We start from the raw sequence: 17,923 nt of genomic DNA on the forward strand, positions 1-17,923 counted from the left end.
ATGCCTTTTCTCCCAGCACTTAGAAGGCAGGCAGGCAGACCTCTGAGCAATGCCACAAAGAGACCCTGCCTCAAAAAGAAAACAAAAATCATTAAAAAGCCGGGCGGTGGTGGCGCACGCCTTTAATCCCAGCACTTGGGAGGCAGAGGCAGGCGGATTTCTGAGTTCGAGGCCAGCCTGGTCTACAGAGTGAGTTCCAGGACAACCAGGGCTACACAGAGAAACCCTGTCTCGAAAAGCCAAAAAAAAAAAAAAAAAAAAAAATCATTAAAAAAAAAAAAAAGTTGCTAAAAAAAAACCAACAACAACAAAAAACAAAACAGCCTGGTAGTTGTGGGTTCACACCTTTAATCCAGCACTGAGGCAGGCAGATCTCTGAGTTCAAGGCCAGCCTGGTCTATAAAGAGTTCCAGGACAGAACTACACAGTGAAAATATGTCACAAACCCTCCAAAAAGAAAATTAAAAAGTAAAAATTACCAATGAGTTAAATACTCTGCCCAGTCTTGCTCAATGTATAAATAAGCAGTACTATGTTCTAAATTTGGTAAGTAACTTTTACCTAAGAAATTTGAAGGTAAAGTTTTTTCACTTCCCCTCTGGCAACTATTTTCTTTTTCTACTAAATAATCAGGTAGAGTAGATGATTATGTCTCAGTGACTTTCCACTTAATTCTCCCAAGTGGTAGAACTAAGATTTTGTAGGCAATTCATTGTAAATTACTTTTTTTTTTTTTTTTTTTTTAACATTCTCCTGTTTGCTGAAAGTATTTACTGTCCTCTGATAGTAGGAATAATTGTGTGGGATTTTGAGTATGTTCTGCCCCTTCAGGCACAATCAACTTAACCCTTTCTTGGTAGCTGATAGTATTAATGTGGTGTAGAGATGAGAGTTCTCCACGGTCTAATGTGACAATTACTATAGTGAAGAAGGGTCCTCCCTCTCTCAATAGCTAGATTTCCCCATAGTTGTGTATTCCACTATAACCGCCTGGTTCTGCAAGTCGGGTCTTAGTTATAAGAAGAAAATCAGTTTTGGGATACTTTAGACTAAGGAGTCTTAATCTAGAGTCAGTAGATTCCCATTAGCCTAGTAAGTCTGTGAACTGGGATGAGGAATAGTATATCTAGTTACAGCTGAAATTTAGCATTTCAATCAGGGTTATGCGAAACAATCGACAGTAACATTAGTGTCTATATAAAGTAATAAAGAGGGGCGGATGGTGGCATGGAACACCAGGGCCTTGTAAATGCTAGGCAAACATTATCAATTAAAATACCTTGCCGAGGCTGGAGAGGTAGCTCAGTCAATAAAGGCTGGGCTCACAACCAAAAATGTAAGAGTTAAATACCCTACCAATCTTGGAGTTTAATGTATAAATAAACAGTAGTATGTTACACGTTTGTTTTATAAGTCTCGATAATTGTATTTAAACCTAATTAATGTGCAATTCCTAAACAATCAGGCGAGGTGGAAGGCATCCACCGACTTCACTATACTGATAAAAGGCCTTCACCGCACACGCACACTTGCAGATTAAAAATCCCCAGATTCAAAGGCAGTACGGAGGAAAAGGACATCCATTTCCTGAAATCAAATGCTTTCTTTTCTGGCGCTTTCCTTTAGATGCTAAAGTGGCTGGATTATAGGCTTTGGACTGCAACTCCCAGAAGGCGATGCGGCGTCGGCCTATCCCGAAGCGTGACAATAACCTATCCAATGGTCACTGCACTGTCCCTTGACAGCCAGCGATTCTCGATGTGAACAGTGGCTGCTTCTTTAGGGACACTATGGGTACCAAGTAATTGCTAGAATCTGTAGCCTTATACCTTTGGGATCTGTGTGTGAGGGTGGGCACAAGAAAACTGCAGGCAATGCACACACGTGTCCCCTACACCCGCCCGTACGCGGTCCAGTCCTAGAACACGCGAGGGCGGAAGTAGTGATGGCCGGCGCGGCCGGAAGTTCGGATCAGCTGATGGGGGAGGCGGCGCCGCAGCCGCCTAGAGGCCCTGGCCGCCCAGCGCTTCGTCCCGGCCTCGAGTCTCGCAGACTGGCCACAATCCCCACTCACACCTCGCTGTTGGGTGAGGCCCGGCCCAGTGTCCCTCCCAGGCCCGAGATCCTCGCCCGGCACGGCCGCCCTGAGCGCCCCGGCCACCCCCAGCCCCGGCTCGCCCCTCAGGCCCCGGGCCTCCCCTCAGTCCCCGGCCGGCGGCCCAGGCCCCGGATCCGCGGGGGGAGACCCGGCCCCGGGGGGTGCGGGCCCCATGGAGCTGATGTTCGCGGAGTGGGAGGACGGCGAGCGCTTCTCGTTTGAGGATTCCGACCGCTTTGAGGAGGATTCACTCTGTTCGTTCATTTCCGAGGCCGAGAGCCTTTGCCAGAACTGGCGAGGATGGCGCAAACAGTCAGCGGGGCCCAATTCCCCCACTGGAGGCGGTGGTGGAGGTGGCAGTGGAGGTACCAGAATGCGAGGTGAGGATGAGCCGGGAAGGCTGCGAGGGGGAGGGGAGCAGACTGGTCCCGCTTGGGCCTTTCTTGGGAGCTGTCCGGACCGGGAGCTGTCCCAAGCTTAGAGCACACTTCAGGACTTGCTTCTCTGGCCTTCCAGGGATGGAGTGGCATCTTAATAGCAGAGTTGGTGGGGTGGTGGAGAAAGATAGAGAGAGGAGAAGGGAGGGGGAAAGAGAGAGAGAAAGAGGAGAGAGAGAGAGAGAGAGAGAGAGAGAGAGAGAGAGAGAGAGAGAGAGAGAATGAGAATGAATCCGTTCACTCGCGCGCATTCACACAAGCTTGTGTTGTAGCAAAGAACATCTTGGCTTGGCCAGAAAGATCTTTTGTTATTCCTTTAAGCCTTAGAGACCAAATATGGGAGAATACCCCTTTTCTGTTTTAAGAATGCTTAACAGAATTTGGCCTTTAGTAAACCAAAAGTAGGCAGAAGAGAATGTCAGTTGTGGATTGTGAAAAAGTGACCACTTGAGGTGTGTTAGTCTATGGGATGGTGATTGGTTGCTTTGCTTCCAGGATGCTAATCTCTCCTCATAAGCTGCACCAACAAAGTATTTCACCAAGAGGAAAGTGGAAGTGAACTTGCCTGTGAGAGGAGATGCTGTATTCCATAGGGTTAAACCAGACTCCTGGCATCTAATAGAAGTAAAGGCTGGGAGCCTTGAACTTCCATATCTGAGGTCTGAGGTGGGAGAGCAGTTATCTTGGGGCTCTCCTCATGAAGCACCTTTCCTTTGTGTTTCCTTCATTCTTGGTCTTCCAATGAAGTCATGTATTAGTGCTGTGAAGAATTTTGCTTTTGGAGGGGGGTGGAGAAAGGAGAATAAAGACGAAAGAAGCCTTGCAAGCTTGGGAATCATCACATCTTTCTCCCACTCAGCCCAAGGCAGTTTTTGTCCTGGGCCTCAGTGGAAGCTGGCTTTCTTCAGTAGTTGAAAGGATTAATGTATGTGTTCTAGCTAGGCCATTCCAAAAGACCTGTTCTGCAAGCTGCAGAGATTTCTGGTGTCCCTTTAGGATACAGAGAAATTTGCCTATGCCACTTTCTAGGAGTGGTAGTAGTCAGCTTCTGTTGGAGACAGAGAACTTGTCTTTATGTGTATGCACACATATGTGTGCAGAACTCAAGCAGCTGTAGTGTGAATCTTGTGTGATCCCCTTTTATATGTGAGAATTGATTGTTTCATTTTAGGGGAAGTAACTAAAAGCATGGTGGGAAAGCTTTTCAGCATATTGATGCAGTCGGTCCTGCATAGGTTAAGATCTTTTCCCTCTTCCCTCCCTCCCTGCCTGCTGTCCTCATGAGAGAGGATCTGGCTGTACAGCCTGGAAAGGTCTTGACCCTTCCTCGACAACCTTCACATCTGGCCTGAATACACCATTTCTAGCCCCATGCCCTCCTCAGTCACCTTCAGTTGCTTGCTTGCAAAAAAGGTTGCTGCTGGTTTTAAAAGGTTCTTTTCTATTCTGTGATTTTTAAAATCAATCTTCGAATGTAGCTGTTTGCTATGAGATCTTCAGTCTGTTATATCATTACTGCTTTTTGTTAAAATAGTGTAGAAAAACCTCGAGTGCTAACTCCTTCCTATTCCAGGTGATTTCAGGAGCATCAGCCAGGTGCTCTGGGATAATTAGTTCCCCCTGGCTTCCAGTATGAGAAGTCAGACTGTGGGCCTTGTAGGCTCTTTTGCCTCATGAGGTCCCTAATTATTCTGAGTTCTGGCTCATCTTCTCTCCTTAGTGGGGGGTCCTGCAGTCATTTAGAGAAAAAGTGATAAGTAAAAAGGCAATCAGAGGTGAATGCCAAAGAGACAATGCAGGGTAATCGGAATCTAAATGGAGAATGTGGGAAATTTGGTTCTGAGGCCTGTGAGTAGATCGATCACCTACTTGAGTCCTAGAACACACCTATCTGGCCAGAAGTTTCCTAGAATCTCCCTGGTATCTTCTGTTCTGGGCCAAGGCTGGCTACCTGACTGTGTGTGGCTGGAGAATGCCATCTCCCCTTTCCCAAAAGGAGTTTTCCGGGTCATTACACCCTGAGAGAAGGGGCTAAGAGTGGTTGCAGCCTTTTCATCCAACCTTCATTCAGTTCCCAGCACCCATGTGGGATAACTGACAACCACCTGTAACTCCAGCTCCAGGGGATCTGATACTTTCTTCTGGTCTCCATGGGCTCCTATACTCACATGCACAAATCACACACAGACGCATAATAAAAAATATAAAATTTAAACTTAAAAATATAGCTGGGTGTTGTAGCACCCTAGTGTGTGCCTTTAGTCCTAGCACTTGGGAGGCAGAGGCAGGCTAATCTCTTGAGTTTGAGGCCAGCCTGGTCTACAGAGTGAGTTCTAGGACAACCAGGTATACATAGTTTTTTATGTCTTGAAAAACAAAATCAAAAAAGCAAGCAAACAAACAAAAATATATGATGTGTGTGTGTATTTCCAAGAAAGAGGGTGTGTGTTTGTTTGTGGCACTGGTTCCAAGGAATTATTGCAAAAATAATTCTGGCCCTTTCTCTTCCACCATCCCAATCTGTGTTTTGGAAGATGGATTGGTAATCCCATTGGTGGAGCTGTCAGCAAAGCAAGTGGCATTTCACATCCCATTTGAAGTGGTGGAGAAAGTTTATCCTCCAGTGCCAGAGCAACTCCAACTCCGAATTGCTTTTTGGAGCTTCCCTGAGAATGAAGAGGACATTCGGTGAGTCTAGAGTACTGATAATGGGGTAATGGAGTTCTAAGATCTCACACTGGCTGCGGGGCTTTCTGCAGAACAAAAGAGATACTGTAGTTGGAACTGCTAAGAGGAAGATAAGGAAAGCTGGGAAGTGCCTGGGCTTTCCCCTAAGGAGTACTAACAGAGAGAGTTGCCTAGAGCATGGTGGGCTCTCAGTGTCTGTGGAAGGTTATTTGCTGGGTTGTGGCCATGTCCTCTTCTTCCCCCCAGTCTATATTCATGCCTAGCCAATGGCAGTGCGGATGAGTTCCAGCGAGGGGATCAGCTGTTCCGAATGAGGGCTGTGAAAGATCCACTGCAGATAGGTAAGGGTTCTGGCATGCCTTGTAGTGACCTCTCCTCCCATCACTAGTGTGAAAGATTAAGAACCTTTGCTGCAGGGCATGGTTGTGCATGTCTTTAATCCTAGCACTCAGGAGGCAGAGGCAGGTGGATCTCTTGCTAGTTTGAGGCCAGTCTAGTCTTTACAGGCTGTTCTAAGACAGCCAGGGTTACAGAGACCTATCTTAAAAAAAACAAAACAAAACAAAAAACCATGTGGAGTGAGTTGTATAATTCAGTATGGGTCCAGGGAGGAGGGCAGAGACTGGTCTTAGCAGCTACTTCTGATCTTGCCCTTATTTCTTCCTAGGGTTCCATCTGAGTGCTACAGTGGTGCCACCGCAGATGGTCCCTCCCAAAGGAGCCTACAATGTGGCTGTGATGTTTGACCGCTGCCGGGTCACTTCCTGTAGCTGTACCTGTGGGGCTGGGGCCAAATGGTGCACCCACGTCGTGGCACTCTGTCTCTTCCGTATTCACAACGTGAGGCCCTCCCAATTTATCCTGGCCCTATCTCACGCTCCATTCCCCCCTTCTCTGCTGCATGCCTGGCCACAATGTGAGCCCCTTTACCTCCCCTCTGCCCATCTCTCCTCAGCTTCAGCCTCAAAACCTTTTCTCAGATGGGTCTTTGCTCCTTCAGGCATCTGCAGTCTGCCTGCGGGCTCCAGTCTCAGAGTCCCTGTCTCGGCTACAAAGGGACCAGCTTCAAAAATTTGCTCAGTACCTTATCAGTGAGCTCCCTCAGCAGGTGGGTGAGGTTGGGACATCTTCTCACTGCTGGCTTTCAGCCTTCACCTCAGCCTTTTTGTTACTCCCTGGCCTCTTTGGATTCACCTGTGCCTTGTTGTCTCTGCCTCTGTCCTTCCCTCAGATTCTCCCTACAGCCCAGCGTCTTCTAGATGAACTCCTGTCCTCCCAGTCAACAGCCATCAACACAGTGTGTGGGGCCCCGGGTGAGTGTGCGGAGAAGGAAAGCAAGCAAGCAAGCTGCTGTACAGGGCACCACTTCCTAAAGGCTCCATTTTGTTAGGAGAATCTGGGTCCTTATCAATAGGTGACTGATTGCCTGTCATTCCCAGACCCTACAGCAGGGCCCTCAGCTTCAGACCAGAGCACTTGGTATTTGGATGAGTCAACACTCACTGACAACATAAAGAAGACACTGCACAAGTTCTGTGGCCCCTCCCCTGTGGTCTTCAGGTAAATTGCATACTAAATCTGTGGTGAGTAGGTACCTTCCTTAGGCCACTGGTAATCTTTCCTTCTTTCTTTTTTTTTTTTTTTCAAGACAGGGTTTTTCTGTGTAGCTCTGGCTGTCCTGGAACTCACTCTGTAGACCAGGCTGGCCTCGAACTCAGAAATCCGCCTGCCTCTGCCTCCCAAGTGCTGGGATTAAAGGCGTGCGCCACCACTGCCCAGCCTTTCCTTCCTTCTCATCACTGCACTGGCGTGGTACCTACACCTGGGCATCACCGTGGTTGGCGATGACCTTGTACAGTCAGTGATTTCTATCTGGGTAGAGCCAGAGTTATTTTTCTTCTTTTGGCTGATCATACTGACACAGATGCAGGGAAAGGTGAACAATGGTGTCACAGCTGCCTTTCCTCTCTCCTCTGTATCAGGGTCAGGATCCCTTAGGTCAAAGCCCTGCTGTTTTCACCTCCTTCATTCGGCAGCCCCACCTTAGTTACCTTCTCTGTTCATTTTACAGTGATGTAAACTCTATGTACCTCTCTTCCACGGAACCCCCTGCTGCTGCTGAATGGGCATGTTTGCTGCGCCCTCTGAGGGGTCGCGAGCCGGAGGGTGTCTGGAACCTGCTTAGCATTGTTCGAGAGATGTTCAAGCGAAGGGACAGCAATGCTGCCCCCTTGCTAGAAATACTCACTGATCAGTGCCTCACCTATGAACAGGTAACACCTCAGGACTGGGGAGCTGTGTGGTAGTTCCTTCTTTCCATCCTTCATCTTATTCTCCTCTTTCTGACAGGAACATGGAGGCGGGTAAGGGCTTTTAGATTTTTCTGAGCTTTTGTGTACCTTACATCTCCCTTTGCCATCTCCAGATCACAGGCTGGTGGTATAGTGTGCGCACCTCAGCTTCACACAGCAGTGCCAGCGGCCACACAGGTCGGAGCAATGGGCAGTCAGAGGTAGCAGCTCATGCATGTGCAAGCATGTGTGATGAGATGGTCACCCTCTGGAGGCTGGCTGTGTTGGACCCTGCCCTCAGCCCTCAGCGGTGAGTCTTCCCCAAGGGTTACTATATTCTGACAAGGTCAGCACAGGACAGCCTACACACTGAACAATCTGCTTGAATGTAGGGATTTCTCTCATCTGGGGAAATGGGACGTGCTGAGCACTGGTGTTACTAGAGGTTTGTGAGTCCTGTTTCTAACAGGCTTTCTTCTTCCCTTTCCCTAAATAGGACTCACTTTTCAAAACCCATGACTGTTGGACTGATGATGTCTTATGGTGCTGGCTCAAAAAGAGCAGCCCCTCCCCACTGTGCCCTTTGTTTATGCCTTTCGTTGAGGGTGGATTCCCGTTTTATCTTCTCCTTTCCTCTCTCAGTGCAGACTGCTTGTCATCCCTCTAACAGCCTCCTGCCCTTTGTTTCCACAGCCGCCGGGAACTGTGTGCACAGCTGCGTCAGTGGCAACTGAAGGTGATTGAGAATGTCAAGCGGGGACAGCACAAGAAGACCCTAGAGAGGCTCTTCCCTGGCTTCCGGCCAGCTGTGGAGGCTTGCTACTTTAACTGGGAAGAGGCCTATCCGCTTCCTGGTGTTACCTACAGTGGCACCGACCGGAAGCTAGCCCTGTGCTGGGCCCGGGCCCTGCCCTCTAGGCCAGGAGCCTCTAGATCTGGGGGCCTGGAAGAGTCCCGGCCCCGACCTCTTCCCACTGAGCCAGCTGTGAGGCCCAAGGAACCTGGGGCCAAGCGCAAAGGATTGGGTGAGGGGGTCTCCTCACAGCGGGGTCCCCGCCGCCTCTCTGCTGAAGGAGGAGATAAGGCTCTGCATAAGATGGGTCCAAGTGGGGGCAAAGCCAAGGTACTGGGTGGGACTGGCAGTGGAGGCAAGAGCTCAGCAGGGAGTGGGAGCAAACGCCGGCTAAGCAGTGAAGACAGCTCCCTGGAACCAGATCTGGCAGAGATGAGCCTGGATGACAGCAGCCTGGCCCTGGGTGCAGAGGCCAGCACCTTTGGTGGATTCCCTGAGAGCCCTCCACCCTGCCCTCCCTCGGTTGGCTCCAGAGGACCTTCTACCTTTCTTCCCGAGCCCCCAGATACTTATGAGGAAGATGCTGGTGTATACTTCTCAGAAGGGCCTGAGCCTCCCACAGCCTCTGCAGGCCACCCCGGCCTGCTGTCTGGGGAGGTCTGTACCCGAGATGACCTCCCTTCCACAGACGACAGTGGCAGTGGGCTACACAAAACCAAAGAGGCAGCTCCTGCAGTTGGAGAGGACGATGATGACTACCAAGCATATTACCTGAATGCCCAGGACGGGGCTGGAGGCGAGGAGGAGAAGGCTGAGGGCGGGACTGGGGAGGAGCATGACCTGTTTGCTGGTTTGAAGCCACTGGAACAGGAGAGCCGAATGGAGGTGAGGGGACTGAAGAAGAGAGGGACTGTGGAGTACTCTTTTCAAATGACTAAGAGGGTCCCATGGTTCTGGCTGGAAGTGTCCAGATCATTAGCATGACTTTACGTTCTGCAGGGCATCCTAACCTCCTGGTCTGCAGTCTGCCCTCTGTACTGGTATTTCTCAGATATGTGTCAGTGCGCTACTTGAGAGTCTGCAGTGCTTGCTTGCTGCACATAGAGTAAAAGCGAAGGTCCTTGGCATGGCTGTGGAGCTCCCTCTGTCTGAGCTTTGCCGGCTTCTCCAGTGTGACCTTGTCTTCCATCCTCTGTGCAGTCCACGTACTCCTGGGCCTTGCCGTGCTCCCCCTTGCCTACATGCTTAGGCACAGACTGGCCTTTCTGCCTGGAATAATCTCACCAGGCTTGGTTAGCTCTTGTTCCTCCTTCAGGTTTTAGAGACCTTAAAGTTTGGGGGGGGGGGACGGGGGGGACGACCGCACAAGATTGTTGAACTTAGAATCCCTCCCTGCCGGGTGTGGTAGCAGATGCCTCTTATCCCAGCACTCTGGAGGTTGATGTAGGAGAATCTCAAGTTGGAGGCCAGCTTATGTAACATAGTGAGACCCTGGCTCAAATGAACCAGACCTTGTCTTCTTAGAGGTCTCTCTCTTAGCTCCCCATAGCCTCTGCTGGCTTCCCTAGCCTATTGTACCTGAGATGACCCCCACTTTCACAGATAAGAGTAGCAGTGTTCTTCTGTCCCAAGTCCCTGTGAGCCATCCTATCCATTTGCCCCCTCTTTTGGCCTTTTTCAGCAATACTTGTTATCACGTCATATTGAATGATAGTGTTGTCTGTAAACAGACTGAATTCCTAAGGTGTGCCGGGCTCAGCACGGCTACGTTACCAAGTATAATGTTCTCCAGGTGAAGGCCTTCAGTCTTTCGGTCCTATGTCCTATAGGTGTTATTTGCCTGCGCTGAGGCCCTGCATGCCCATGGCTACAGCAATGAGGCCTCCCGCCTCACTGTGGAGCTTGCCCAGGACCTGCTAGCCAACCCACCTGACCTCAAGGTAGAGCCGCCCCCTGCCAAGGTGAGAGAGACCTCCTTCCTCTACTTTCCAGGCCCCACTTATCCCTGCTCCTATTCCCCACCCCAAGTGAGAGCTTCCTTCTATCTCCACTGAGGTAAATCAGTCTCATATGTCCAACTCTTTGCACTTCCCATTTAGGGCAAGAAAAACAAGGTATCTACAAGCCGTCAGACCTGGGTGGCTACCAACACTCTGACCAAAGCAGCTTTCCTGTTGACAGTGCTTAGTGAGCGCCCCGAGCACCACAACCTGGCCTTCCGAGTCGGCATGTTTGCGTTGGAGCTACAGCGGCCTCCTGCTTCAACCAAGGCCTTGGAGGTCAGAAGTTCATTTGTCTTATCCTTAATCTTTTCAGAGTCCTATACCTTGAGCTCCATTGAGGTATAGGAGGTCTGAGTTCCTTCCTGTACTCTCAGGTAAAGTTGGCATATCAGGAATCTGAGGTAGCTGCTCTGCTTAAGAAGATCCCGCGGGGTCCCAGTGAAATGAGCACCATTCGGTGCCGGGCAGAAGAACTTCGGGAGGGCACGCTGTGTGATTATCGGCCTGTCTTGCCCCTCATGTTGGCCAGTTTCATCTTTGATGTTCTCTGTGCTCCAGGTATAATGCCCTACAGTAAGTGGAGAACTAGGGTGTGGGGGGAGGAGATGGGGTAGGGTAGTTTTGTTTTGTTTTTTTAAGAAAAACTAAAAGTTCTAAGACTCTGTCAGAGTCATCTTGAGGACCCACCAGGCAGCTTCCTGGGTAGGTCTTGAATGATGAGGGTCTTGGATTCCTTTGTATTTTTTTCCTGAGGTACTTTGGTTTGCTTGACATAACCCAATTTTCATCTAGTGGTTTCTCTCACGGGTTCCCGGCCTCCAAGTCGAAACTGGAATAACGAGATGCCTGGAGACGAGGAGCTAGGATTTGAAGCAGCAGTCGCTGCCTTGGGTACGTGTCTTGAGCATGTTCATGAGCGAAGCCTGGTTCAGGCCTGGAGGAGCTGTGATGGGAAAGTCAAGAGGACATGTGGGAATCGACTGGTCATCGCTTATTCCACAGTCAGTAATCTAGAGAGATGAGCAGTTCAAAGCTCTTACTGCTTTTCTAAAGGATTCTGGTTTACTTCCCAGTACCCACATGATGGATAACTATATGTAATTCCATTTTCTAAGAGATGCAATGCCTTCTTTGGCTTCCATGGGCACATCAAGCACATGGTACACACATGCATGTAAGCAAAATACATACATATATACATCATACATACATACATACATACATACATACATACATACATAAAAATAAATAAAACTTAAATGTGTATGTGTGTGTTATATGTGGTGGGTATTTAAAGGACAGCAAACCAAAAATCTAAAGAAAGCCTTCAGGGAGGTGACTGACTATGTAATGTCGGCTAAAAGATCATGGAGCTGTAGACATGAAAGTGTCAGAAATACACTCAGTTCTAAGACCATGTGATGGTTATGCTACAGTCCCAGTACTTGGGAGGTGGAGGCACGAGGGTCAGTTCATTTGCATACTTGGCTCCATAGCAAGTTTGAGGCCAGCCTGTGCTCATCAACAACAACAAAAGCAAGCCAGCAAACAAGAAGTTAGATATGCCTGGGTGTGTAAGACACACCTTTAATTCCAGTAGAGTAGAGCAAGTTACAAGGGTCTTGAAAGCAGATGGAACTAAGGTTGGATGTAAGCAGTGGGGACCTTTTTCTCCTGAACTGGTAGTTGGCCCTGGCTTGTATGGTTTTGGTGTCTTTGGAGCTATAAAAACTAATCCCCAAGAGGCCCTCCTCACAGGCATGAAGACAACAGTGAGTGAGGCAGAACATCCCCTTCTATGTGAAGGCACACGTCGGGAGAAGGGTGACCTGGCCTTAGCACTCATGATCACTTACAAGGACGACCAGGCCAAGCTCAAGAAGGTAAGGGACTGATATACTGGGTTTTTGCCAGGCAGCGAGTGAGCAAAATGTCACAATCTTTCTCAGAAGTTTCCAGTACAATGACCAAAGTACTGGTCTGCGTGTAGGAGGTAAGTAGAGAATTTTGGAGACTTCTCATAAAGAACAAGAGACCAATGGTTCTTATAGGTATGCTTGGGCATGAGGTGGAAGAAGAGAAGCAGAGAGCATAAAGTCAATCATTCATTTATTTCAATATTTATTGAATATCAGTATGTTCAGTCCTCAGGTAAGTGTTATGGAAGATTCCAAGACATGTAAGCTGGGAGGTTATCCTGTAGTTACAACTGGGGAAGACTTCCTGAGGAGGTAGCATTAGGCTGCTTCGAGAAGAAAGGTGGATAACAGGATTCAGGAAATAAAGGACGTCATGTTACTGCTTGTCTCTTCTCCAGATTCTAGACAAACTCTTGGACCGAGAAAGCCAGACACATAAGCCACAGACTCTGAGTTCTTTCTACTCATCTAGCCGTCCAGCCACAGCCAACCAGAGATCTCCTTCAAAGCATGGGGCCCCATCTGCCCCTGGGGCCCTGCAGCCACTGACTTCAAGCTCTGCTGGGCCTGCTCAGCCAGGGACTGTGGCAGGGGCTGGGCCAGGTCCCACTGAGGGCTTCACAGAGAAGAATGTGCCTGGTGAGGTGGAGGAACTGGGTAGGGCTGGTGGGTGGTACAGTCAGGTTGTGCCCTTTCCTAGGCTCATCCCAGTGCTCTTTTTTCTCCCTCAGAAAGCTCCCCACATTCCCCCTGTGAAGGTCTCCCACCTGAGGCAGCTTTGACTCCACGGCCAGAGGGGAAGGTTCCTAGCCGCCTAGCACTTGGCAGTCGTGGAGGCTATAATGGTCGAGGTTGGGGCTCCCCAGGGCGGCCCAAAAAGAAACACACAGGTACAGCAGCCTATGGGATGGCATGGAGGGAAGGCTGGCTCTGAAGGCTGGAGACTGACTTCATTTTGGGGGAACTAGGCATGGCCAGCATTGACAGCAGTGCTCCTGAGACCACATCGGACAGCTCTCCCACCTTAAGCCGAAGGCCACTTCGAGGGGGCTGGGCCCCTACTTCCTGGGGTCGAGGACAAGACAGTGACAGCATTAGCAGCTCTTCCTCAGACTCTCTGGGCTCCTCATCCTCCAGTGGAAGCCGTCGGGCGAGTGCCAGTGGAGGGGCCCGGGCAAAGACAGTTGAAGTTGGCAGGTCAGTAGGGGGAATACCCATCTAGCCCATCCTCAAAACTGTCTTCCTAGTGTGGCCCAACTGTTGTCCCCCAGCAGCCTTGCTGACTCTGGTCCCTCCTAACCTACTTGGACTCCATTCTGAAGAGACTCCAACCCTGTCCATACCCCATTGCTCCATCAGGTGTTATAAAGGCCGCCGCCCTGAGAGTCATGCCCCCCACGTACCCAATCAGCCGTCAGAGGCAGCTGCACACTTCTACTTTGAATTGGCGAAGACAGTTCTGATAAAGGCAGGGGGCAACAGCAGCACCTCCATTTTCACACATCCATCTTCCTCAGGAGGCCACCAGGGTCCTCACCGCAACCTGCACCTTTGCGCCTTTGAGATTGGGCTTTATGCCCTAGGCCTGCATAACTTTGTTTCTCCTAACTGGCTCTCTCGCACCTATTCTTCCCATGTGTCCTGGATTACAGGTAAATCCAATGTCACGATTTGCATACAGGATGGAGGTGACTAGGAAGGGTCTTGTCTTTGTGACATTGCTGATCTGATGAAAGATCTCATCCCCAGAGCTCCAGTGGTGCCCACTTTGCTCCTTGTTCTTCTCCCCAAAGGGCAGGCAATGGAGATTGGCAGTGCAGCCTTGACTATACTGGTAGAATGCTGGGATGGGCACCTGACACCCCCTGAGGTCGCATCGCTGGCTGACAGAGCGTCACGGGCACGAGACTCCAACATGGTGAGGGCAGCGGCAGAGCTGGCTCTAAGCTGCCTGCCTCATGCCCATGCACTGAACCCCAATGAAATTCAGCGAGCCTTGGTGCAGTGCAAGGAACAGGTATTTCCTGCTTTTGCCATCTGGGCATGGGGGAACTTAAGGGACCAACATTTTTCCTCTAAAAAAGTTATTTGTGTGTGTGTACATGATGGGGTGGGGTGTGTGCCACAGTGTGTGTGTAGGTCGGAGGACAGCTTGTCTGAGTTTGTTCTTATACCATGTGGGTTCTAGGAGTCAAACTCAAGATGTCATGCTTGGCAGCCTGCCCTCCTCCTCCTCTTCCTCTCTCCCTCCCAAGAGGTCTAAGTTGCCTATGCTGGGCTTGAACTTAGAATTCTGCTTCAGCTTTCTGAGTAGCTGGGACATGCTATTATTTGGGGTTTAGGGACCCTCTCTTGATTCCCCCATATTCAGAAGTTTATGACGAATCTAATTTTTTTTCTCATTAACATTTTTTCTCATTATAACATTTCACATATTACAGGTTGAGTGTCTGTTAGGTCCAAGATTAGAAGTGTTTTGGATTTTAGGTTTTCAGAGTATTTTCTTAAACCTGAGTAATCTTGGGGATGGGACCCAAAACTAGTTATGAAGTATGTATTTCATATGTTAATTATACATACAGCCTAGAGGTAATCTTGTGTCTCTTAGCCTCTTTCTTAGCCTCTCCTATGTCTGTCTGTCTGTCTGTCTGTCTGCATGCATGCATGCATGCATGCATGTGGAATTGGATTCAAGGACTCATGCAGTCTAGGCAACCAACTGACTTAGAGTCTCCAGCCCTGTTTGTATATAAAAGCATATTTCATGGTATTTTCCTCTTGAGGTATCAACAAGCCTTGTGGTTCAAAAAGTTTCTGATTTTAGTGTTTTCCATTTTCAAATTAGGGATACTCAGCCTAATAATATGAATTCACATTTTCACATTTGTCTTATTATACTTATGTACTATGTGTTATATTCTATTATATATATTTATTCTGTTCTAATCCTGAAGCTAGGATTATTCCCATCAAACACACAAGCAAATAGAGGCTAACTACTTAGGGCACAAGATGATTCCTGAGAGTGGACTCAGAGAAATAATGAGCTTTGGGTGGGTGGGAGGGAACAATTATTTGTTCAGTGACTGTGTCAAGTTCTCACTGCCCTTAAAAGTCAGTGAGTCCGTCAGTGACTCTGACCTCCGATGCCCCCTCAACCAGTCCTCATTCCTGGGTGGGGCCTCTTCCCCCTAACGCTCTGCACTCCTTTCCAGGACAACCTGATGTTGGAGAAGGCCTGCATGGCAGTGGAAGAGGCAGCCAAGGGTGGGGGCGTGTACCCTGAAGTGCTGTTTGAGGTTGCTCATCAGTGGTTCTGGCTTTATGAGGAGACAGCGGGCGGCTCGTCCACAGCCCGTGAAGGGGCTACAAGCTGTAGTGGCAGTGGGATGAGGGCTGCTGGAGAGGCTGGGCGGGGACTCTCTGAGGGTAGGGGTGCCCCAGGGACTGAGCCTGTTACGGTGGCTGCAGCAGCAGTGACAGCAGCAGCCACAGTGGTTCCAGTCATCTCAGTGGGGTCCAGTTTATATCCAGGTCCAGGACTGGGGCATGGTCATTCCCCTGGCCTGCACCCCTACACTGCTCTCCAGCCCCACCTGCCCTGCAGCCCTCAGTACCTCACCCACCCAGCTCACCCTACCCACCCTATGCCTCATATGCCCCGGCCTGCCGTCTTCCCTGTGCCCAGCTCTGCATACCCACAGGTGAGACTGGTGTTTTACTCATGGCGTGGGCATGTGGGAGAACACTAGTTCACAGGGGTTGGAGTAGAGTACTTTGGGTGTGTACTAGGGCTGTCCAGGAGCCTTGGGAAGGTGGTGGGAAATGGGAGACCAAGGCAACTGAGTAAGAAATGTAGGAATGCCCATCTGTTACCTAACAGGACTTGTTATCTGCTCTCCTTTCCCATCTGTCACAGGGTGTGCATCCTGCATTCCTGGGGGCTCAATACCCTTACTCAGTGACTCCTCCCTCGCTTGCTGCCACTGCTGTATCTTTCCCTGTCCCTTCCATGGCTCCCATCACAGTCCATCCTTACCACACAGAGCCAGGGCTCCCACTGCCCACCAGTGTGGCTTGTGAGTTTCGGGGACAGGGAGCAGGTGTCTGGAGGGGAGGTGCACTGGACATGGAGGTAGGGAGGGCATCTCCTCTGCACCTCTTCTCTCACATGGCTTCCAATCTACCCTCAGTGAGCAGTGTCCATCCAGCATCCACATTTCCAGCCATCCAGGGTGCCTCACTGCCTGCTCTGACCACACAGCCCAGCTCTCTGGTAAGCGGAGGTTTTCCACCACCCGAAGAGGAGACGCACAGTCAACCAGTCAATCCACACAGCCTGCACCACCTGCATGCTGCTTACCGTGTTGGTAAGGGGCTCTTCATTTGTTTACTATGGGTCAGGTACCAGGATGGGGGAGAAGGTGAAGGATATATCCGATTGTGTGTGTGCCCATCTGTGTTCCCTTAGGGATGCTGGCACTGGAGATGCTAGGTCGCCGGGCACACAACGATCACCCCAACAACTTCTCCCGATCCCCCCCATACACTGATGATGTCAAATGGTTGCTGGGGCTGGCAGCAAAGCTGGGTAACACCTCCCCTCCCCAGGACCATTGTCCCCCACCCCCCAACCTGCTTCCCTTCCCTTCCTATCCCAGACCTCCTTCCTAGCGCTTGCTCAGAGTTGAGGCCTTGGTCGGGTATGTGTGTGAGCGTGTGGGGTGGAGGGTTATCTCAGCTCCTGGGGTGGAGGGTGGCTCTCTGTCAGGCCAGAGCTGAGATATAGAAGTGGGTCCCTAGGGCAGCGGTGGCCACCCCCGTCTCATGCCCCTCCCCTGCCCCCCAGGAGTGAACTACGTGCACCAGTTCTGTGTGGGGGCAGCCAAGGGGGTGCTGAGCCCGTTTGTGCTGCAGGAGATCGTCATGGAGACGCTGCAGCGGCTGAACCCCATTCATGCCCACAACCATCTTCGAGCCCCGGCCTTCCACCAGCTGGTGCAGCGCTGTCAGCAGGCGTACATGCAGGTGATAACTCAGGAAGTATGAAGAGGGTGGAGCACCTCCTGGGCAGTTGGATCAGAGCCCTCAGCATGTAAGGGAGGTGGGGCCCCAGTTGTGTTGTGTGTGCTTTGTGCTGATTTTCCTCCAACCCTCCAGTACATCCATCACCGCTTAATCCACCTGACCCCTGCCGACTACGACGACTTTGTGAGTGCGATCCGCAGCGCCCGCAGCGCCTTCTGCCTGACACCCATGGGCATGATGCAGTTCAACGACATCCTGCAGAACCTCAAGCGCAGCAAGCAGACCAAGGAGCTGTGGCAGCGGGTCTCTCTGGAGATAACCACCTTCTCTCCCTGAGTCTGGCCCCTGTAGGGCCCTATATAGGGACACAGGCCTGTGGCTATGGGGGACCCTCACACAGAGGGTCACATGACTCTTGGCTGGACAGATCATCCCCACTCAATTCCCTTGTAGCCCAGACTGGCAGCTGCTCTTGGGCTGTAGCTTGGGGCCAAGATGTCTCAGACCTTAGAAGCCTAGGGTTGGGGGAGACAGCCTTGTCTGGGAGAGGGCGTTGGGTGGCCTCTGGTATTTATTTGGCATTTATAAATATATAAACTCCTTTTTTACTCTATTTTCTGGGTCTTTGCCTTCTTCCTTTGTAGAAGAGTTGTGGAAAGACAGCTG

The 17,923-nt window shown here is 50.3% G+C and overlaps 1 protein-coding gene across 4 annotated transcripts; it reads left to right on the forward strand.

Moving 5' to 3' along the window:
• Nucleotides 1-1,959: 1,959 nt before the first annotated feature.
• On the forward strand, nt 1,960-17,870 carry Zswim8 (zinc finger SWIM-type containing 8). 4 transcript variants are annotated; one of them, XM_034498158.2, is made up of 26 exons: nt 1,960-2,478; nt 5,070-5,223; nt 5,470-5,564; nt 5,891-6,063; nt 6,224-6,331; nt 6,455-6,536; nt 6,663-6,783; nt 7,295-7,496; nt 7,649-7,824; nt 8,208-9,192; nt 10,137-10,268; nt 10,407-10,586; nt 10,685-10,868; nt 11,103-11,201; nt 12,069-12,193; nt 12,628-12,868; nt 12,961-13,119; nt 13,198-13,426; nt 13,589-13,881; nt 14,023-14,246; nt 15,445-15,933; nt 16,149-16,308; nt 16,423-16,599; nt 16,701-16,820; nt 17,147-17,257; nt 17,390-17,870. In XM_034498158.2, exons 1-26 carry the CDS (start codon nt 2,271-2,273, stop codon nt 17,851-17,853), a joined length of 5,691 nt encoding a protein of 1,896 aa, XP_034354049.1. In that variant the 5' UTR covers nt 1,960-2,270; the 3' UTR covers nt 17,854-17,870. The 4 variants fall into 4 exon arrangements, with proteins under 4 accessions (XP_034354049.1, XP_076787341.1, XP_034354047.1 ...); XM_076931226.1 differs by having other exon boundaries at nt 10,137-10,247; XM_034498156.2 differs by having other exon boundaries at nt 1,961-2,478; nt 17,079-17,257; nt 17,390-17,741.
• Nucleotides 17,871-17,923: the final 53 nt, after the last annotated feature.

This window comes from Arvicanthis niloticus, chromosome 3, assembly GCF_011762505.2.
Source record: "Arvicanthis niloticus isolate mArvNil1 chromosome 3, mArvNil1.pat.X, whole genome shotgun sequence".
Lineage (NCBI taxonomy): Eukaryota > Metazoa > Chordata > Mammalia > Rodentia > Muridae > Arvicanthis > Arvicanthis niloticus.